At 40.2% G+C, this 22,220-nt stretch overlaps 1 protein-coding gene across 1 annotated transcript in view; it reads left to right on the plus strand.

Annotated features, from left to right (window-relative positions):
* The first annotated feature begins 10,074 nt into the window (after positions 1-10,074).
* Positions 10,075-22,220, plus strand: part of KDM2A (lysine demethylase 2A) — a 28,825-nt gene continuing 16,679 nt past the window's right edge. The window contains exons 1-12 of the mRNA XM_053450599.1: positions 10,075-10,173; positions 12,364-12,469; positions 12,748-12,886; positions 13,167-13,245; positions 13,381-13,427; positions 13,535-13,713; positions 15,082-15,188; positions 16,942-17,035; positions 17,145-17,298; positions 18,054-18,169; positions 18,271-18,397; positions 19,102-19,583. Of these exons, the coding sequence (XP_053306574.1) occupies positions 12,434-12,469; positions 12,748-12,886; positions 13,167-13,245; positions 13,381-13,427; positions 13,535-13,713; positions 15,082-15,188; positions 16,942-17,035; positions 17,145-17,298; positions 18,054-18,169; positions 18,271-18,397; positions 19,102-19,583 (1,560 nt within the window). The 5' untranslated portion in view covers positions 10,075-10,173; positions 12,364-12,433. The remainder of the gene's footprint in view (positions 10,174-12,363; positions 12,470-12,747; positions 12,887-13,166; positions 13,246-13,380; positions 13,428-13,534; positions 13,714-15,081; positions 15,189-16,941; positions 17,036-17,144; positions 17,299-18,053; positions 18,170-18,270; positions 18,398-19,101; positions 19,584-22,220) is intronic.

A 22,220-nucleotide genomic window follows, 5' to 3' on the forward strand; every position in this document is an offset into this window, starting at 1 on the left:
GGAGATGTTGCTGAAAACATGTTGGGGTGTTGTTTGATGTATAGTGATATACCTCGAGCTACAAATTTATACATGAAGTACAGTTTGTGTGAAAAAAATACTACCACAAACTTTGGCAAAGGCTGGTGGTAGAATCTCATGCATGGAAAGGGTTAATACTAGCATTTGAAATACCCTGGGGTGTCTAGTTTTCAAAGATATATGGTTTGAGGGGGTAGATTGCATTGGCCAGCTTCTAAGATACCTGAAATGGCACATGAGGCAGAATGACCAGATTTAGGAAAAAAAAATAGTTTTGAAGCAGCAAAATTCTACTTGTACTTATTGCCCAATAACTTGCAGAAAAAAAGCAAAAAAAACAAAAATGAAGTGTTTTTTTTTAGAAAAAAATGTCATCATATTTTATTTATTTTTTTAATAAGAAATTAGATAATATGATCAAAAAGCCCTTCTTGTCCTGAAAAAAAACAATGTATAACTTGTGTGGGTTCACTAAATGAGCACCGCAAAAGTATTAAAACAGCCACGGTCCCAAAGGGTAGAAAAGGTAAAACACAGCCTGGTCCTTAAGGGGTTAATGATTTATTTCCACCTTCTGGGTATAGAAATTTCGCTCCTTTGTACCCCAGATTACCCTGTTTCTGAGAGTAGGTCTAAAAAAATAAACCCTTTTAGTGCGGGTGGAAGAACATGCCTTTGCTCATTTGAGGAAGTATTAGTGACAGAAACATAAGTGTCACCTGATTGTTCAGTCATACTTCAGGCAACATTTGTGGGATTAACTCTATTAAACTTTCTGCCTCTGCAAAAGATTTGATTGGTACTAAAGTCATTTTTATCTCTTTGAAATGTACAATATTTTCAAACCTTAACTTGATTTTTACATTTATCTAGATTGCTTTTTAATTTCTGTTCAAAATCAGGGTATAAATTATCCATTTGGATCGAGTAGTCTACTGCGTTTCCGTCTTTAATTGTGACACAAATTACCGTAGTTCTATCAATTTAAAGGAACACTGCAATGGTATTTTGTCCCACTTTGAAAGGAATCACTAGTCAAAGGATTTTTTTTATTTTTCAAATATTTTCTCAGTTTGGTCTCCTCTCACCATAATTCTTTTTCCTGAATAAAGGATGAAGTTTTATTTTTAAGTGTGATTTTATGTCACTCACGCTCTCACTTTATCTTTCTCCAGCATTGCTGGCAAATAAATTGGTGGCTCCCTGTAACCATCCCTCAGTATTCAAAAGTTCAGTAAGAAACTCCTATGAACAACAGTTTATGGGTTAATAAAACCCACCAACTATAATAAACTCAAAAGCAGACGGAAAAAAGCCTCACTCCCATTATGTCTAGGAAACTAGTCTGTCTAGTGAAACATCTGTACAATTAAAACCCGGCCTTATACTACACAACAAATGGATGAAATGGGAAAGTGTATTTTTTTTGGTTTACAAAGATACAAAAAATTCATGAGACTAATTACGCAGAACATTCATAAACAGATACAAATGATTCTAAATGATAAGGTAAGTAAAGTTGGATGTTGAAATCACAAGCATGAGGCGACATTGGCAGCAAGGACTCTGCGGACGGATTCTATGAGTCGGGGAGGAAACTGATGCTCCAATAAGGCACTTAAAGGTCAAAGATAGGAACTTGTATCATATGTCTCGTTAGTTGAGGAGAGGGGAGCTGGTTATGGCTTTTCTAGTTCAGGGTGTAGTCAAATTATTCCAGACTAACCAAATATCTGGAAATTCCCTTTAATTCCCATTTAATCTATAAAAAAACCCTCCTCCATATCTCGTTGGGAGGAGAAGTGTATTTTCATTGCAAGTGCTGATTCTCCAGCTTTCCTTTTCTTTTCAGAATGCTAGACAACAAAAAAAAGCTGAAAGAGCAAATTGCCGCCTGCTGTGGGTTGCGCAAGAAAAAACCAGCAAACTGCTTCTGAGAAAAAAAGACCGCAAAATGTGAAAATGGTGGCATGTAACACTTGCCTATATGTAGCACATGTTAATGTCGCAAACTTCATCATGTATGATGCAATTCAATGATGTATTCCGATCTCCAAATGGTTAGCAAGTCGCAGTAATTCACTTTTTTATAAATCAAAGTATTGTGAGAGTACCATTTCTAGGACATTTTCAAATAAATATATACATACATATACATTCTATGTACAACCAAAGGACAATAGTACAAGGTTTTAACCTTTTGGTGGGAGTTCCCCTTTAAGAAGCTAATGAACGATAATAAGCAAACAAAAAAATAACGGAACAAAGTGTTCCGTTAATGCTAGACCCTTAACGCGTTTCACACGAGGAAGTGCTTAATCATAAGCAGCCTGAGGCTTATGATTAAGCACTTCCTTGTGCGAAACGCGTTAAGCGTCTAGCCTGTGTTTCTACCTTGTGCCTGTTTGTGTACCTCTTGTTTTGATTTTATGGTCTATGGACTTGATTAAATTTTGACTTGATTAAGTCATCACCTGACCGTTTTTGCGTGACGTGTCTGACCCGTCAATGGACGTTAAGAGATCGCTTCTTGGTTAAAATGTCAAAAACTTTTCTGCATCCTCTAGAGCAAGGGTGTCCAACCTGCAGCCCTTCAGCTGCTGAAGGACTACATCTCCCACGCTCCTCTGCCAGCCAGTTAGCTGAAAGAGCATTATGGGAGATGTAGTCCTGAAGGGCCGCAGGTTGGACACCCTTGCTCTAGAGTGTTCTATTATAGCCTTAAAGGAGCTTTAGTTACTTGTGACCAAAATGTACTCTGTTTGCCATATCGTGTCTTTTAAAATAGATGTCGTGGTGTGTTAGTAAGCAGGTTGACTTTTTACGTACCGTTATAGCAGCCTATCAATATAGTCTGAAGTACTGGATGTGAGTGAATCAATGTATTGCTAATTCCAGGCCATTATCCAAAAATTGTGTTACAGTTTTTTTTAACTCTACTAATGGGTCCTAATTCAGGACCTCATAAGCGTTCACATCATTATGTAGCTTCAAGGCTTCTTTGTGGTACTCTTCACTGAAGACGATGACTACCCTCCCCCAATCTGCTGGCTCGATAACAATAGTTTCATCATTTTGCATGTCCTTTAATGCTTGTTCTTTATTTTACTAAAACTATAAGCATGTTTTATCTCCTTCTGTGTTTTCCTATCTCATCTATTGCTACCATTGAAAATGTCCATTGCTCCTGATATTTATGTATGTGGGAAGAAGGTGGATTTTTGCTTGAGAGAAGTGTGCGTGTATATTTATATTTCTTCTTGATTATATGTCATAGACTCGGTCTGTTTTGTTATGAATAGTTTTTTAGACAGAGTTCCCTAGTAAACCTATGTAAGTCAACAAAAACTAAAAAATGATCCAGTTTGGCTGTAGGGGAAAACGTAAGGCCAGATGTAAGAACTCTTGTGGTGTATACCAGGATATTTCAGATAGAAATGAAGTGGGCATACCATTTAAAAACTCTCTCTTTATTCAATGTCTTAAGAATTAACATATGAATAACAGGCACTAATGGTAATATCTGAAATTTATAGTCACACATTTCTTTAAAATAATCAATTATGCTTTATAATCAGATGAACAGTTTCAAATGCATTAACCCATGATAACTAAATCATTTTAAATCCATATCCATTTACTTATAATGAGGTATTTTAGCCATCATATTCATAATATAAACACTACAAAATACACCACCACTTACACAGGGATTGATAATTCTTACTTCTATGTTTGTTTCCAATATATATAAATAAGCACTGCAACAGTAAAACAACCATTGTAGTGAAACATTTGGTGTTAAGTATGGCAGAACATAAAAGAAACTGATAATTGAATAAATATTTCACTAGACAAAGCATATTAACTTTGATTAATTGCAAACAACGAATTGACAGGAATGAAGCTTTAAAAGCAAATCGGAAGCAGCTTACCCCAACACCTGAAGAAGCTCAAACGAGGGAAACGCATGCGCTTCCCAATTTCCATGGGGGACGCTACTACAGAGACCTAAAACAGATACTGCACATAAGTCACCAGGTGCTTAAAAAAGTATTTTAAAAGGTCCCCACGATCACTAACTTTTATTTACTTATGGATTTTATTATTTTTGAGGAATAAATATGTTTTAACCACAGTTTAATTTGCAATAACATTGATTCAACATTTACTGGAGAAATATACTACACCTAAGAGACCTCAAGGAGTCAATAGGACAAGGGACGATTGAGCACTATATCCTTTGAGAGCAGGTCATGGCTCCCCTTAAAGTCCAATTTATATTTTATGTACCGCAACACTATTATTAATTATGCTGTACAGTGTTACGCTATTTTATTGTTTTTTATTCTTTTGAGAATCTACTCTACCCTTGAGGGTGACCTGAACAAAGCAGAAGTGAACTTCACAACCCATAAAAACAGGGAACGGCTCCCCCTAACGGCAAGAGTTGAATCCACAGCTATTTTATTACAACCACAATCTATTATATGGTTCTGTACTGTTTGTCAATGTTAATTGTACGCTCTAAATAAGAACAGAGATCCACATACGTAGCGTATTTGGCACCCCACAAACACACAAAAAAAATAATGTTGGCAACAATATTTATTTCACAAAATGTAAAATGTATGTCAACTGGAAAAAAAAATTTAATTAAGTAACATTTACTGAACAGATATGGTACAGCATAACTCGCATTACTATATACTGAGCCAGACATTGACGGCAGTGCAGCATAACCCCTATCACTATACGGTAAGCCAGACTTTGACATGGTAGGCCTCTGCCCCTAAAACAGCTTCCCCATGCCACCGCTGCCTCTTAAACATCCTGCCTGTGCCACCACTGCCCCTAAAACAGCCTGCCTGTGCCACTGCTGCCCCTAAAACAGCCTGCATGTGCCACCACTGCCCCTAAAACTGCCTGCCTGTTCCACCGCTGCCCCTAAAACAGCCTGCCTGTGCCACCTCTGCCCCTGATGCAGCCTACCTGTGCCACCTCTCCCCTGAAGCAGCCTGGCTGTGCCACAGCTGACACTGAACCAGCATGCTTGTCCCACCGCTGCCCCTAAAACAGCCTGCCTGTCCCACCGCTGCTCCTAAAACAGCCTGCCCGGGCCACCTTTGCCCGGAAGCAGCCTGGTTGTGCCTCCTCTGCCCCTGAAACAGCCTGCCTGTCCCATTTCTGACCCTAAAAGCAAACTGCCTGTCCCATTTCTGCCCCTAAACAGGCTGTTTCAGGGGCAGAGGAGGCACAACCAGGCTGCTTTGCCTCCTTTGCCCCTGAAGCAAAGCCTGTCCCATTCTGTCCCTAAACACTTACCCACTTCATTCATTATTCATTCATTAATTCGCACCCCCTTACCTCTTTTGCAGATCACTAGTCCGGGGGCCGGCCGATCATCACTAGCGCTGCTCAGACGTCTATGCGGGCCGGCGGCCGGGTAACGCGGGCGGGCAGCTCACTGCTGTGGCGCCCGCGCAGGCGCGCACTGTGTGAGGAAACTCTTTCCCCGCCCAGGTTTCTGCTCCCCCTGCGCGGGAAAAGATTTTCCTCACACAGTGCGCGGGCGCCACCTCAGTGAGCTGCAGGCCCGCGTTAGGCGACCGTCGCGGCACACCCCTGATGAGTGGCACCCGGGGCGTACCGCCCCCCTTTAGGTAAGCTACTGGATATCATCCACTTTCTGTATCGGTTTTGCATGTTATTCATATGTAGTGAGACATGTGAAGTTGTTTTCAGTGCTGCGCAATTAGTATTACTGTGTGAGTTAATTGAGTGCGCTCACATATACCCACGTTTTTATTTTATTTTACTCAGAATATACATTTCCCTAAGGTGGGTTTTTATCCGTCATATACAGCACCGAGTGTCACCGTGTTTGTCTAGCAGGAAAGCTGAAAGCAAATCACCCAAACCTTTTTCTGGTCAGGAATCTCTGACAATGCCCATGAGTTCTGTCAGAATATAATCTCCCCTTTCTTTCCATCTTCTACCTTTCTTAATTCCTATGATGGAAGCACAAGGTCTATCCCTACATATTTCTGTTTAAGTGCCCCATCGCAGTGTTGAGTTCCAGGATATCTGCCATTCCTCTCAAGAGAGCAGTGAACAGACTTTGGGCTCCCTTTATTTTGGGTTGATTTTAAAAATTAACCAGTTAGTCAGCACAACAGAGGCCTTGGCGTGGGATACTGTCATATTTTCCAAGCTCAGGAACCAGTCCCTAAACTTTGCATTCATCATCCCATTGGATAGTAATGCATTTTAGAATGAAAAATGCCCCTGCCTCCTTCCAGAAGTTAAGAGGCATCGCCTGTGCCTACCTAAATGACATAACCATCTGGTCAAACAAACAGGTAGGGGGTGGTCGAGGTCAAATACTTGGGGTATGGGCTAGAATAGGGACGACAACAACGTCCTGAGTCAGCCAAAATTGACTATTTTAAGTTCCTTAATTGTACTACAATAAACAAATACAGTGGATCATTTCATTCAGATTTGTCAGATTTTGTTGTGCAGGAAGAGTGGTTGGAAGCAAAGCTGTCTGTACATTGTTTATGTATACCTGCAAATGCGGGGTTTGTATGTCTGATTCTGATCCAGTGTGGCCAATATTTTTTTTTTGGTGCGGGAAAAAGGGAGTGATTGCATACTAGGGAGCGTGGAGTAGAGCCCTGCGCGGGACTACTTTTTTAATCCCGCTCCTGCCCGCTCCCGCGGTTTTTAATCCCGCTCCCGCCCGCTCCCGCAATGTGGGTGTTCCGCTCCCGCCACTTTTGTGGCCAATCCCGCCCGCTCCCGCCACATTTGTGGCCAATCATGCCCGCCTCCTTACCTGATTTCCCGCGCAGTCCCGCGCGGCTGCCCTCGAGTTGTTCCCTCACGGCGTCTCTTCTCTTGCTCCGCCCAGGAACAAGGCGGAGTCACAGGAAGTGACGTCACATCACGTGACTCCGCCTTGTTCATGGGCGGAGCAAGATAGGAGACACTGTAAGGGAGCAGCAAGAAGGCAGCCTTGCGGGACTGCGTGGGATTACCGGGACCCACAGGTACAGTGCCTGACCGCCCGCTCCCGCCCGCAGCCCCAGCAAGACCGCCCGCGCCCGCACGTTTTTTGGCGGGTCCCGCGGGACCCGCCTCCCAGTGCAGTCCTCTAGCGTGGAGCACGGCCCAATTTTTTCAATATAAAATGAATTGGAAACAGGGTCTAATATATATATATACATATATATATATATATATATATATATATATATCGGCAGCAGGATCTAATATTAAGTTCAGTTCAGCTGTTATTTTGAAATCATATTTCAATCAGTCGTTACTTCAAAGAGATAAGTACATATTATGTAGTTAAAAATATACCTGTGTTTTTAATCTCATGTGCTTCATAGGGTGTCCCTGAATGGCAGAAATAAAATATGGTCACCCTAGTCTATGAGTAATAAAAAAATGCAATCAAATATAAACATTTTGTCAAAAATGAAATAAATAAGTAAAAATATTAAATGTATGTTAATGTAATTAATTGTATGTCAAAATTTTGTTGTTCAGGATTTCTTAAATGTAAAAAGCTACTATAAAACCCTATATACTCTAAGCCCTGTTATCCTAAGCCATTAAATAGTCGGTTTGCTAAAAAAAAAAAGACAGGCAACATATTCAACCCTTCAGGGTTTTTAACAAGGTGGCACCTTGCACAGACACTAACATCAACAACCAGGCACTCAAGACTAACATACCCACATTTACACACACCTGACCACTAACACATGCAGACAAACAGAGAAGTACACTAGCAGACACACCTGGACACAATCACACTCATCCAGAGACTCACACTACTAACACACCCAATCACTCACAACACAACCAGACACTCAACACTAACATACCCAGACACACTAACACATACCTACCCAGACACTGACAACATAACCACTCAGACACTAACACACCCGCTAACATACTCAGACACACACACACACAAGCAGACACACACCAAAATAACCAGTCACCATATTAATTTACCAACACACAGTCACACACAACTCACTATTGTAAAGCTCCAACCTGTCCTAACACCACTCAACCGCCTTCTTGTAGTTTCTTTTCCTTTTGGTCTCCCTTTCTGCCTGATTCTTGTACAAATTATTTTGTTATATCTCTTTTTCTGACTTCTCTTCCTCCTTTTTTCTGTGTGTTCAAGCCTCTCTTTTCTCCCCGTTTTTTCTAGCTGTCTTCTTTTTTTCTGCCTTATTTTTATACATGAATCAGAGACAGAAAAAACGAGATCAAAGGAAAAAGAGTTCAGCAAGACAAAAAGTGCATAGAAAAAAGGAGACTGACTTGGAAAAACACAGAAAAGGGAGGCAGAAGTCATTACAAAGAGATGCAAACAAGAGATACAGCAAAAGAAACCATATCAGAAGACACAGAAAAGGGGAGTTCATAGAGAAAAGGGACTGCACGAAAGCTCTTGCATGAGACAGAAAAAAGCGTAAATACAACCACCAATTAAACTGACATCCTAGCAACCTGAAATTAAAAAAATTCAATTAAAACTTAACTTTTAATAGTCATCAATAAAAGTTATGATTTCTGTAGGGAGAACAATGCAAAATGCACTTGTCTAAGATGCAAGGAAGAGGTTAAAACTATAGATCTAGCTCTCAAACCTCTTCCTTGGCAGACACTGGGATTCTTTGTGGCGGACCATTTTTGCCGACCACCGATCCCACCTCACTCCCTCACACCTATCCAACATTGCTCGCGTCACTCATAACTCTCCCCTTCACTGTGTATTAGCATCCGTAGAGCTTTGCTGTCTCACAAGCGCAAGCATGAAATGGGAGGTGTGATTGGCTGTAAGCGGTCTGTTATGTAAAATATAGAGGAGAGCTTTGAAGGAATGAGAGGACTCAACTGTAGCATTTTAAAAACTTTTAAACACAGTTTTAAGTTACAGGGAGCATTAAGGAGAAAATGTTTTTTTTAACTTATCTGTAAATAATGCAGCTGTTACCTGAGGATATTTTATAAGCTCTCCGAGGTGGAAAAGCACCTTTACGTATAATCATTAGATCACTCTTCTCTATACTAATATTTGGGTTTCAAAATTATCCCATCTGCAAACATCTGAAGCTCTATTTCTTGTACACATTAAAAATATCCAAACAAAATTATTTTAATAAAAATATTCTGATAATAAATCTGAAGAATAAATAAAAATGTAATAACTCCAGTGATGTCACCACAACACCATAAGGGGAACAATCCAGTTCTAAACACATGTAAAAAAAATGTTTTTAAAAATGTAAAATAGTGCAGAATGTATTTGACAGCTAATGAAATAGCAATAAGCTACTTATACTTATTGCCCAACAACCTGCAAAAAAAAAACCCACAAACCATAAAAACATTGGATATTATTAAGCTCAGGACAAATAATAGAATCTATCTAACGTTAGCTTTTGAAGTTTTTTCAAATAAGTCAGAAAAAGTGCTTTTTGCGCTTCCATTTTTCACCATGTTATTTTCCATGTGATATGATAAAAATAATGTAATCCGAAGAAAGCCCTTCTTGTACAGAATTAATAAGTACCGGTATATAAATAGTGCGGGTACAGTAAATTGAAAAAGGAAAAAATTACAACTAAATACAAAGAGTAAAATTGGAAAAACAGTCGGGTCACGAGGGGGTTAGTTAGTTAGTTAGAGGGGGTGTCTATATTTTAGATGTATTTTTTTAGCTGTACTAGGTGCTTGGAAGCTATTATGGAGCGGGACTTTATAGTCGTCTTTGCTTTAGCATATTTAGGTGTCAAATACATTAACTTAGTGTCAAAACCAAAAACGTTAAATGTTTTGACTGCGGACGTATTCCGCGATCTAAGACCAAAACACTTCCCAGTTCTATCTATGTAGACAGATCCTGGCACGACCTATTTGTTTTGCCCCATACCGCTCGGCAATAGGCTGCTTCGAATCACGTGAGACCCCAATCGGCTTCAACCAGTCTGCCATTACACACGTGAGAAAACAAACGACTGCTGGCGAAGCCATGTGACCGGAAACAGATAACTATACTACGACATATTGGAAACGGGCAAAAGCAAAATGTTCCTGAAGTAACCTTAAGTAACTGTAAGTAGGAATATAAATAGTACGAAGTAATAATATGAACGTTGTATGCGAATTATACAGTACTAGATCCTTAGTAGGATTATAGCGCCAAATACATTTAGTGCTCCAAAGTTGCCAAAACAAAAAAAAGACGCCCCCTCATGGTCCTTGTGTTGTCAAAATCATCTCATACGAGTTTATTACAGTTTCAGAGGGGATTTCCAGACTCTTTTAGCGCGTCACACTATGTTGTGATGGTAAATCGACTTAGCCAATTGCGGAACTTCATTATCGTCAGTCTAACGTTTAATTGGTGTAGTTTTGCAGCGGTTTTTATCATTGGCCACTAATGCCGACTGTGTAGGCGCGGCCGCGGAGAGTACCACTGACTTGATTGATCGGCTCCACCAATAAGCGTGTCGCCGCCTAGCTCCGATCTTGAATCTTCTTTCTCGCAAATTCGCTCTATAGTTCCGTCTGACAGACCACGCCTTCTGGCGCTCTCGTCACTTCTTGTCTGGTCCAAAATGGCGCAGACGGTGTACATCGATCTGGTCCTTTTCGAGTGCATCTGAGGGGACAACTTCCTGTGTAAGCAACGTGACGTCAGGGACGCGACTGTGTGACGTCATGTCGATGGACCGGTGACCAAAAAGACGACGGGGCGAGTTCTCTAAACCCGTTGACATATCGGTATTGTGGCTGTAGTGTGACAACAAAAGCTTGGGATGAATGCTGCACGCCCGGGTTTGTGTTAGCGGGTGTAGTTGGATTGAGTGGGATGAGGGAGTGTGATGTGACAGCGCTTTTGAAGCGGAATTATTGGGGATTTTTTTGTTTTGGAGTGCCGGTATATAAGTATCGTGTTTGGAGTGAGCAGCGGTGCATGGCTTTCAGAGTGAGTCCGGAGCGTTCCGCTGTTTGCCGGCCCCTGTCGGGATGCGCTCCGTTGTTATTGTAAGCGGGTAGCGGATTCGGGCTGCTGTTGGTTACCGGCCGTGTTTTGTTGCACACAGTAGAACACATGTGTACGCCGGGTGACAGCGGAGCTGTGTCTGTAAATACCATACGTTAGCACTACGGAGTTGCCGTGGATCGTAGATGCTGTGCAGTTAACACCGTGTTCCAAGAATAGCGTGAATGTAATTAAGGAATTATTCTTAATAGCAAAACTGTACTGAAGAGCGAGGTATTTGCGTGTGAAACGGCTGTTTACTTTTAAGGTGCTTATTTGCACGAGAACACAGAATATCCGTGCAGATGTTAATGACAGCGTGTAATAATGACACTTACTGCCATTCTGTTACCTTTTCATTCATCCACTCGGCCAGCATCCTTTTTTTAGATTATTGATGGATATGGCTTTGAATTACTACATTTTTAACATTATTATTATTTTAATTTTTGCAATAGCTATCTCTGCAGCAGAGTTTTTTTTTTGTTTGTTTGTTTGTTTTTGGAGGGTGTGTTTTTGTTACGGTAAAAGGGCTTGTGTATACCTTAAAAACTAATACGGCAGTATTTAACCAGTATTCATAACTCTACAAGGCAGATACAATAGGTCCGTATCATACAGTGTATGGTTTGGATCTCATTAGCTCTGCCATAATTACAGGGTACGGAGGTGTGTGTAAAGAAATGCCATATCAATTTCTATAAAATCAACTGTTTTTATTATTTTATTTTTGTTATGCAACATTATACTGTGTCTACACAAAGAAAATACAAATATATTCCCGTTTCTTGACACTTTCACAACCATTTAGGCTTTGCCTTGATATTCACGTTTTGTGTGGCGATATACGGGTAGTGTCATAGTTGTGGTCCAGGAGATGGTCCAGTGCATTGACGATTTGTATACTGGTTTATTGTACTAACCTATGAATCTGAATGTGTTGCTTTACTAATCTAGTACCTGTACACATATGCTAGTCTTGGTCTAGATGGATAGACCTTTTGAAACTCAATAAAATGCCTTTCTTGGACATTTTGTTAAACAGTATGCGATAGTGGAAGTGTTCTCATTATTGTAGCAGTAGAAATTGAATAGCTCCGCACCGCATGTGTAGGTATGGTGTATGTGACGTAATTCACGCTTGGCTGCCATTTTCTGTACTATAATCTGTAATATTGTTCGTAGTTGATAAACCTTTGTGCCTATAATTGTCAAAATTGCGTGTTGACCTTCCCATGTTTGCTTTCTCTTGGCAGTAAGCTAAATATTCAGATCATCATCTACTGACTCACCCTCTCCCCTTGGTGGAGGGAAGTTCTTTGAGACATGGAAGAAGAGCGAGTGCGTTCCAGCCGTAGACTGGTGAGTTGATGGCGTTCTCTTACATACTGCACCTTGAGTGTTGTGTCTTTTTTAAAAATAAATAAATAAATAAATAGATGCGCTTTGAGGCTTTGCAGACTATAATCTTATAGTGGTGTTTCCTGTTTGTAAGGTGTTTCTAGAGGTCTTACTTTCAGGGTTACAATTGTGTTTAATTCTTAGTGTTGCTCTCAGTTTATGGTGTGTTTAAAAATTAAATTTTCAAATTATGAGGCGTATAATTTATATGGCCTTTTGCGGTCTTTGTTCTTTGTCAGAGACGCACACTCCGGCGGCGTTACGAAGATGACGGCATTTCCGATGATGAGATTGAGGGCAAGAGAACCTTCGACTTGGAGGAGAAATTGCAAAGTCCCAAGTATAACTCCAACTTTATCATGTACATGGATGGGAAAGGTTAGACTTACATTTGGAATTTATTGTCCTGAATAGAGTGTCTTCTGTTAATAATGATTATTTTTTTAAAAACACACACTAGGCTTTAAAGCATCAAATCTCTGTTTGATGCTAGGAATTAAAAAAAAAATGAAAATTAAAAAAAGTATTCCTGTTGGATTATATTTATTCAACGAGTTTCTTATTTGGGAACTGAGTAGATTTCTCCCTGCATTTGTTACACAGATTGTGCTGTATGAAGTATACAACCTTCTTCTTCCCCCCCCTCTTCTTCCTCCAGACTTTAACATGCAATACATTCAGAAGGGAGGACTCAGGGACCCAATCATTTTCACTAGTTCTGATGGTCTGGGCATCCAGTAAGTTTTTTACCGAGATGCATGTCGTGTGTGTGTGTGTGTGTGTATATAATATATATATATACACACATACTAATCCCCTATATTTGCTTTTATTGATAATTTTAACATGCATGTATATTTTCCCTTAAACAGAATGCCAGACCCCAACTTTAGTGTGAATGATGTGAAGATGTTTGTAGGTGAGTATTCTATCATGTTTTGTACTATTTTGTTTTTTACAGTATGGTAAGCAATCCTGTGATTCAGTAGTTCAAGGTTAGTACATAGCAATTGTTTCGTCTTTCAGGGAGCCGGCGCATCGTCGATGTTATGGATGTCGGTACTCAGAGGGGCATCGAAATGACAATGGCACAATGGGCAAAATATTATGAAACCCCTGAGAATGAGCGAGAAAAACTGTATAATGTTATCAGCCTGGAGTTCAGCCACACAAAGCTTGAAAGCCTAGTGCAGAGACCAGCTACGGTCAGTATCCACAGCTTGCTCTGTTCAACTCTTTTCCCTTTATATTGTTTTATTATACCTGGTGCCTCAACTGGCCTGTTCTGGCATTATTTATTATCTTATTTGTACTAATAGTTTAACTTTCAATCATCTATTCTATTCTTGCTAAGAGCTGGATAGTACCCCATGCCCTATAACTTAGAGATGTACCACCCTACGCGTCTCTTGCTTTGTAAATTATGTCCCCTTGTCTACACCTTTTATTACTAGCTTTTTTTGTCTCTTCTGTAGCCCCCTTGTTAAATCCCATGATCAAGTCTATGCGATTGTGGCATTGAAGGGGTTTAACTGCTGATAATCAAATCACTCCTATTGGCCAGGAGTGATCTGATTATTATAACAGCCTGTAGATGACCCCTCCCCCCATCAGTGACACCTGTGAGTGAGATAGGGAGGGGGTCATATGGTGATAGAAACACACACTAAGTATTTTTATTGCATAACTAAGTAGCATCTGATAACTGATTATTGATTAGGATTCATAGATCAATGTCTGTCACGTACTTGTCAAGTTATCTAATAATGGCTACATATTTTTATTTTAGTTTATTTTTTACCTAATAAAGCTGATTAACGACTTCAGTCCTAGAGGTTTTGGTACCTCAAGTTTAGGAGCATTTTTGCCGCATGTCATCTCAGTGATTATTCCCCTTTGCTGTAAATAGTGTACCATGTAAACTATATATATTGTTTTTTTCAAAGAGATAGAGCTTTCTTTTGATACCATAGTCAGATAATTAGCTGAGAATTTAGGATGAGAAATTTAGTAAAAACTAGCGAAAATTAGAAAACAAACAACCTAATTTTTTAAATATATTTTCCCATCTGAATCCTCACAAAATTTGTGTCCTGATTTCAGAAACAACTAATTTATATAGAATTTCCATACTTTCCCGTCATTTATAGGTGAATAGGTGTACATTATTTTTTACAAAGCCGTAGAATTTTTACATTAGGTATGATGAGAATGCAACTCTAATTTTAAATGTCCATAGGGGACTGAAGGGGTTAATGACCCATGGTCAGTGATCAGTTGATCGATAATCAGCCATTCACGTAATCTGGAGGGTGCGTAAAATACTATACTATTTGCATATTACATGCACACACTGCAAAATTTTCAATTTTCTCCTTTTTGTTAGAATGCAACAAAAAAAGTATAATAGGAAATCGATAATTGCATCTGTAATATCAGTCCTGTAATAATAGTTGGCCATGTGCTCATCATCTTATTATGGACCTCTTGTATATAAACATTTGGCATGTTTATCACCTGGTACCTTATCGTATCCTGCCTTTGCTTTTCTTTTGTTGTTATTCTTGTCGCAGGTGGATCAGATAGATTGGGTTGACAATATTTGGCCAAGGCACCTTAAAGACAGACAGACAGAGTCTACCAATGTCATTCAAGAGATGCAGTACCCCAAGGTTCAGAAGTGAGTGATTACTGAATACAGTCTTATGATGTTGCAGAGCACTATGTTTTATTACTGATACTTACGCCATACCTACAGTAACTAAACCTAAACATCAGATATTCTGTTATGCTGGCATAAAAAGTGTGTTGTATTGTATATATGAATTCAGTAGAACCAGTAAGTGTACTGTAAAATGTTACTTTCTTGTCACACGCGTTGCTTGCGCGTGTATATTTGTGTGTGTGTGTGTGTGTATGATATATATATATATATATATATATATATATATATATATATATATATATATATACACTCTCTTACAGGGGCAATTGCCCCCCAGGCCGCCCTGAATCTACATTAAACGGCCGCGCGGCCACCCATTTAAGTGGCCGATTCGGCCACCCCAGGGCCGTCTTTAATGCACGCAGCATCCGCGGTGGACCGGCCGAACTGGCCGGCACACCGAGATGCCACTGCAGCCAATGTGGCTGCGAGTCTTAAAGCAGCGGTAAGACACGCTGGCCGCTTTAAAATCATTAAGCGGCCAGCCTGCCTGCACAGTGCCTCACATTGTCCTGTTCGATGTGACTCCGCCCCCTTGAGAGACGCGTCACATTGTCAATGTGATGGGCCGCTCAAGGGGGCGGAGTCGCACGGAACAGCTCCTCGTGACAGCTAGAGGAGCATGCTGGAGGACAGCAGCAGTGAAGGATGACAGCAAAAACGTAAGTATTAAAAAGAATAAAAAAATAGTTGGGGTAATAGGCAGAAGGGGAGCCATATTCAAAGGGGGGGTCTGCATGGGTCAACAATTAAATACAAAATGGGGGTGGCTAGGGGGTATAAGTACACAACAGGGTGGTTGGGGCACCACATAAATCAATACACAAAGGTGGGGGTGGGTCGGGGAACATCACATAAATCAATACACAAGGGTGTTGGGACATAATGTACAAAGGGGGCTGGCTGGGGGCGCAAATCCACATGGGGCAATACAAAAAGGGCATAATGTACAAAGTGGAGCTGGCTGGGTGCACATATCCACATGGGGCAATACACAAGGGTGTGGGAGGGAATACATTAAAACCAAAGGGGGGGGCTGGCTGGGGCATCAATACACAAGGGGGAAAAACAAACAAACAGCAAACCAGTGTGGAAAGCATTTTGGACGTGGGTGTCAGTGTGGCAGAGCCTGTCCTGGTGTGTGTGTGTTTGGATATCGGTGTGGCAGAGCCTGTCCTGGTGTTGTGTGTTTGGCTGTCTGTGTGGCAAAGCCTGTCCCGGTGTGTGTGTGTGTGTGTTTGGGTGTCGGTGTGGCAGAGCCTGTCCTGGTGTGTGTTTGGGTGTTGAACAGTGATCCGTTCTTTTTTTTTTTATTGCTATTTACGACAAGCTTTTGAGAGTTTTACGCTCTTCAGGTATGAAGCCAAACAAATCAACAAGGTTCCTACTTGAAAAAGTGAAGTTTGGAGTGAGTGGGGTGTAATAAATGATGGGCCTGGGAGTGAAAACTGCACATCAGAGATAACTATAAGAATTAAACATGCATTGCACATTTACTGTGTGTATGTGTATATGTATGTATGTATGTGTTTATACATACATACATACATACATACATACATATACATGTCCATTGTTTTTAGAATACAGCATGCTTTCCGCAAATTTAGCAAGAATAAATAACTGTATGCGTATAGGTTTCTGTATATTTGGAGTCCAGTGTCTGACACTAACAAAAACATTGTGCTTGAATTTCTTTTGTCCATAGGTACTGCCTCATGAGTGTACGAGGGTGTTACACTGATTTCCATGTAGATTTTGGTGGTACGTCTGTGTGGTACCATATTCTGAGAGGAGGCAAGGTATTCCCTTTTAACATTAGAGAAACAATCCTAGGCACCTATTGCTTTGCGGATTTGTTGTGAGTTTTCTTTCTTTTTTACTCCATTATGTTTTCTTTGCACTTCACAGGTGTTTTGGCTGATACCCCCTACAGATCAGAACCTAGAAATGTATGAGAACTGGCTCCTGTCAGGAAAGCAGGGTGACGTTTTCCTGGGCGACAGAGTGACAGAATGTCAGCGTGTTGAGCTAAAGCAGGGTTATACCTTTGTCATCCCCTCAGGTATTCAGCACGTCAATGCGTTCATATATATGTGTTTTGTGTTATCAAAATTAATAGAAATACAGTGTTTGACAACCAGTGTGGTCTAGCCACTTGTTCCTGCTGTAAAAGCATCTAACCTTATTTGGTACTTTGGTCTTGCCTGTTGACTTGGTGGATCTTTACTATTAAAATGCATCCATCAAATATTAGAAAACATTTAATACCGTATTGTCTCGGGGTTTAGATATTTTCAATGTTTCACATACCGCTTTTTCTTGTCGCCCTGTCTCCTTTCACCTGACTTGACTACTTCTCTTCCTATCTTGTTCTGTCTTCTTTCTTCTGTTGTCCGCTTGTCCCTGGGTGTTCGGTCTTCACTGCCAACATGCTCAGCAAAAGGGCGAAGCTTCCGGGCACACAACGGGAGGAAAGGGGGACAGGCTGCCACTGTGACTCTGCTCTTTTGCAGAAATACCCTAAGATACTTGAATATTGCAAACAGATTCGCAGAGAAAGACTAGTTTCTGCACCCCTGTTTCTTTGCAAATTTGTCTGCAATAGAGAACATGAGTAAGCTTTCTAGTATTTTTTGTAAATGAATTAATATCAAACTTTAGGAGTGTGGCCTATATTCAGGACAATACGGTACATTTCTAGTCGTTTCATTTGTAAGAATTAAGACTGTCATGAAAGGAGCATTTTTAGTGCGCTCTGAGAGCAACAGATTGGGATTTATGATGGTGCATTGATTATATTTTAACTCTGTGTTCTAGGATGGATTCATGCTGTGTATACGCCACAGGATACCTTGGTTTTTGGGGGAAATTTCCTGCACAGTTTTAACATCCCAATGCAATTGCGCATATACAGCATTGAAGATAGGACAAGGGTGAGTCTAAAGGATATTCAAAGCACCTTAAATATTGAAATCAATGATGTCTACATTCTAATGTGGTGTTGTTTTTTTGTTTGTTTTTATTAACCTTTTAGGTGCCCACAAAGTTTCGCTACCCATTTTATTATGAAATGTGCTGGTATGTGCTTGAGCGATATGTGTACTGTATCACCAAGCGTTCTCATCTCACAAAGGAGTTCCAGCGCGAGTCTTTGAGCATTGGTGAGTTTCCTGTCTGTTGTCTACTTTATGTGAAACCGGTTACACCCTTTCACTGTACGTATGATTGGTAAATTGTACCCAGGATGCCTCCTAATGTTGTAGTCTCCTGAAAATGGGCAAAAAAAGCAACGCTTCTAACTACATTTAAATTTGACCTGCCACACTGCATTAAAATATTTTTTTTAAGGTGTAAGCCCCCAGTTCCACGTGAAAGATAAGTTGAATGATAAAATTAGTGAAGCCCATATTAACTAGTCAGTAAAAAGCATTTATGGGTCTAAGGTGCACACAGTCCATTTTGCATCAGGTGGTTATCTTCTAAGCCGAAAGAAGTCAAAATCAGGTTCACACTGAAAACGGTTAAAGACCAGTAATAGAAAACTTTTCATCTCAGCTAAAATCATCCATTAAGTAATCCTGTAGCCCACACTAGTGATGTAGCTTCAGCTGTTGGCTCGTGTTATGGTGTCTTTATACACAAAGCACTGCAGTGATTGCTAGCTTTAACCAAAAAGTTTGTCAGCTTTTCACATTGCCTGTATTAGAAGAAGACATTCAACAAGCTGTTAAAGAGGCAGTCATTTTTCCAAGAAACCAGTGAGGCATTTCGTCTATAAAGTACATGCAAGATGTATATATGTGTATTTAAGTAATTCACTGACTTTTTTACTTTTTTTTTTTTTTTTTCTCTTTTCTACTTTTAGATTTGGAATTGAACGAACGCAGGAGGCTAGAGACACCCTCTTCTTCCTCATGTTCTTTGTCCTCTTCATCATCATCATCATCATCATCCTCTTCCTCCACTGATTATGATGACTCCTCGGATCAAGACTGGGAGGAAGAAGAGGGATTAAGGAAAAGGGAAAGAGACCGTCGGAGAGTGGAGCGAGAACTGCAGAGGAGGAGGGAAAAGGAGAGGCGACACAGAGAGCGAGAAAGAGAGCACCAACATCACACCGAGGGGATAATCATCCCCCCTCTCCCTGCCTCGCTTCGACCTCTTACACCACCACCCTTCCTTCCACTGTCTACACCTCAGCCATCACTCAACAACCCTATCTACCTGACATGGTTTGAGATGGAAGGCTTGCGATGCCTGGTGAAAAAGCTTGAATCTCTGCCACCACAGAAAAAGTGCCTGCCATATGGGATACATGACCCAGATGCACTCATCTCCGACATCAAAGTGAGTGTTTCAAATATGTGTATTAGTGTGTGTTTGTATACAAATTTATAGAGGGGTGGGATGTGCTCTGGCTTCTGACTAACAATGAAAATGTAGCATACAATCTACCGTGATCAATTGATTTTATATCTAGTCACTTTCCTAAAAACTGAAAATCAGTTGGTTCTTGAAATATACTTATGTATACAATCATGTTGGGTAAAAGGTGTTGGAAATGTCTGCAGCAGTGGGCTGGTAGAAATATATGATTTGTGGTTCAGCAGTTCCATATGTTTTGCATGTTTGTTGTTTGCCCTCAGCGGGGCGCCTTCTGTGAGGAGTGCCAGATAACATTTTAGTGAATGGCTTGGGAGGAATGAGATGTTAAATCTACGGTAATGGTTTTTCTTGGATGCAGGCCGCATGATAACATTTAAAAAAAAAAAAAAAAGTACATTACCTCATAACGTGACTTCATAAATGTGAGACATCATAAATATCTTTGTAATTTGGACATGACGGCGACTATATTGCTGTTCTTAGTGCCTGATTTTCAGTCTTCTATGGAAAACATAGAAAAAAAACTTTGCATTCCTTTAATTGGCAATAATTCAGTTGTGATGGGTTGGTATTTCTCTTGAGAATTAGTGCCCCCCCATTTGTTTGTGTGTGTAAATTTTTATATATATATATATATATATATAATATAATATAATTTAATTCTAGCTGTTTGTTCCCTGTTGCTTTCTGTGCCTCTGCTTACAATGACTGTCCTGAAGCTGGTACCCTAGATGGCAATGCTTTATGATACAGTGCTTTCCAATGAAAGAACACAAGAATACATATAATGCAGAAATTCCCCATGGATTTGCAACGGGGACACAACAATTTATAAGAACGACACAACTGCCGTATGCATGAAAGCGCATGTGATGGCCGGAGTGTCCAATAATAACAATAATTAACTATATATCATAGCTATAAAAAATTGAATGCAGTTTTAGAAAATTCAAGAGAATGGTGTGACCCGATATAAGCCTACTATACAGATGACAGAGTTCCAAAGAAAAAACCCAAATATGTATCACTAGTATTTGGCCCCACTTCATCTTTTTGAGTTGTTTTTATAAGGTTGCCAAAATACAGATTGCTGTGCACTGCTGACAAGTTATAGGACCAAAAGTATGTGGACTACCACTCCAATTATTGAGTTTAGATCTTTCAGCCACATTCATTGCTAACGGGTATATAAAAAAGCACAGAGGCATGCCGTGCTCACAGATCAAGAATGGTTTATACTGAAGAGCTCAGGGACTTTAAACATGGAACGGTGATAGACCCCCCCCCCTTGCTGTACACAGTTTTCCAAAATTTCTGACTTGTAAGTGCCGGTAGATTGAAGTGGAAGCATCAAAGAGCTCAGCCATAAAGCAGGAGCCCATGCATAGAGCGAGGCCACTGAAGTGTGTATAAAAAAAAATAAATAAAAATTCATTTAAAAAGTCACCTGTCCACTGAAGCATCACTCACTACAGAGTGCCTCTGAAATCAAAAACAAGGGCGGTGCCTCCGAAGCTTCATTACATTTCTGTGGCCAAGCATCAGCAGGAGTGAAGTATAGTACTTGGAGTGATGAATAATGTTTGTTATCAGGAGGTCTGATGGGTGAATTGGGGTTTGGCAGATGCCAGGAGAACTCTACCTACTGAAATGCATAGCGCCTGCTGTAAGGTTTGGTGGAGGAGGGCTAATGGTCTGGGGCTGTCACTGGTCGGAGGTATTATTAATGCTGGAAGGAGGGGTTGCAACTCCATAATAAAGCCCATGGTTTAGCAATGGGATGTCCAACAATCTCCTATAGGGGTCACAATCAAGTGTCTACATACTTTTGGCCATATAGTGTAGTCAGATGCAGAGTGGTTTAGTTTACCATATAGGTGGCCGGTTCCTGCTGTGAGCACATGCATTTACTTCTGCTCATCACTTTACATACCTTTTTGTATGTAAATGCTTGTCAGGCAGGGGGCATGGTGCTAGCTGGCAACCTTTTAATATTGATCCACAGGACTCAACCCCTTACTCCTGTAGGATTTTTTTTATTATTAGAAATCATAATGATCGCCACGTAAAATAATTTAAACACTTACAGGCAAAGTGAACATGCTGGCCAGATGTATTTGGTAACCTGTACTGATTATCCTTCCCGTTAAAAGCAGAATGTAGGTGCATTGATACAGTTAGGTCATTTTTCAATCCTGGGTACAATTTTATGATAAGGTGTCCCATTTTAGCGGGTAACATTTCACCTATACATCTTGCTAGCCGATACGCCAGGAAATTGTATAGACGAAAATAATAATTTAAAATTTTACCCTATTACCTCTATGCTCACACTAAGCTGGCATTGGGATAAACACTACAAATACGGCCACTGGATGGGCTGCATACATTTTATTCTGGTGCCGTTTTTAAAAGTGGTCACTATATCATGAAACAGTGATATATATTCCAGGTTACCGGACCGTTCTGTTTGTGTTTCTGGTCCACAGCAAAAATTATTTTCTTGCACGCTCGCTGTGTATTTTTTTTTTTTTTTGCAAAGCAAAGAAAATTAGCCTTATTCGGTTTTGTGGTTCGTAGTACTGCATGTAGAGATAT

Source organism: Spea bombifrons, chromosome 11 (genome assembly GCF_027358695.1).
Source record: "Spea bombifrons isolate aSpeBom1 chromosome 11, aSpeBom1.2.pri, whole genome shotgun sequence".
NCBI lineage: Eukaryota > Metazoa > Chordata > Amphibia > Anura > Pelobatidae > Spea > Spea bombifrons.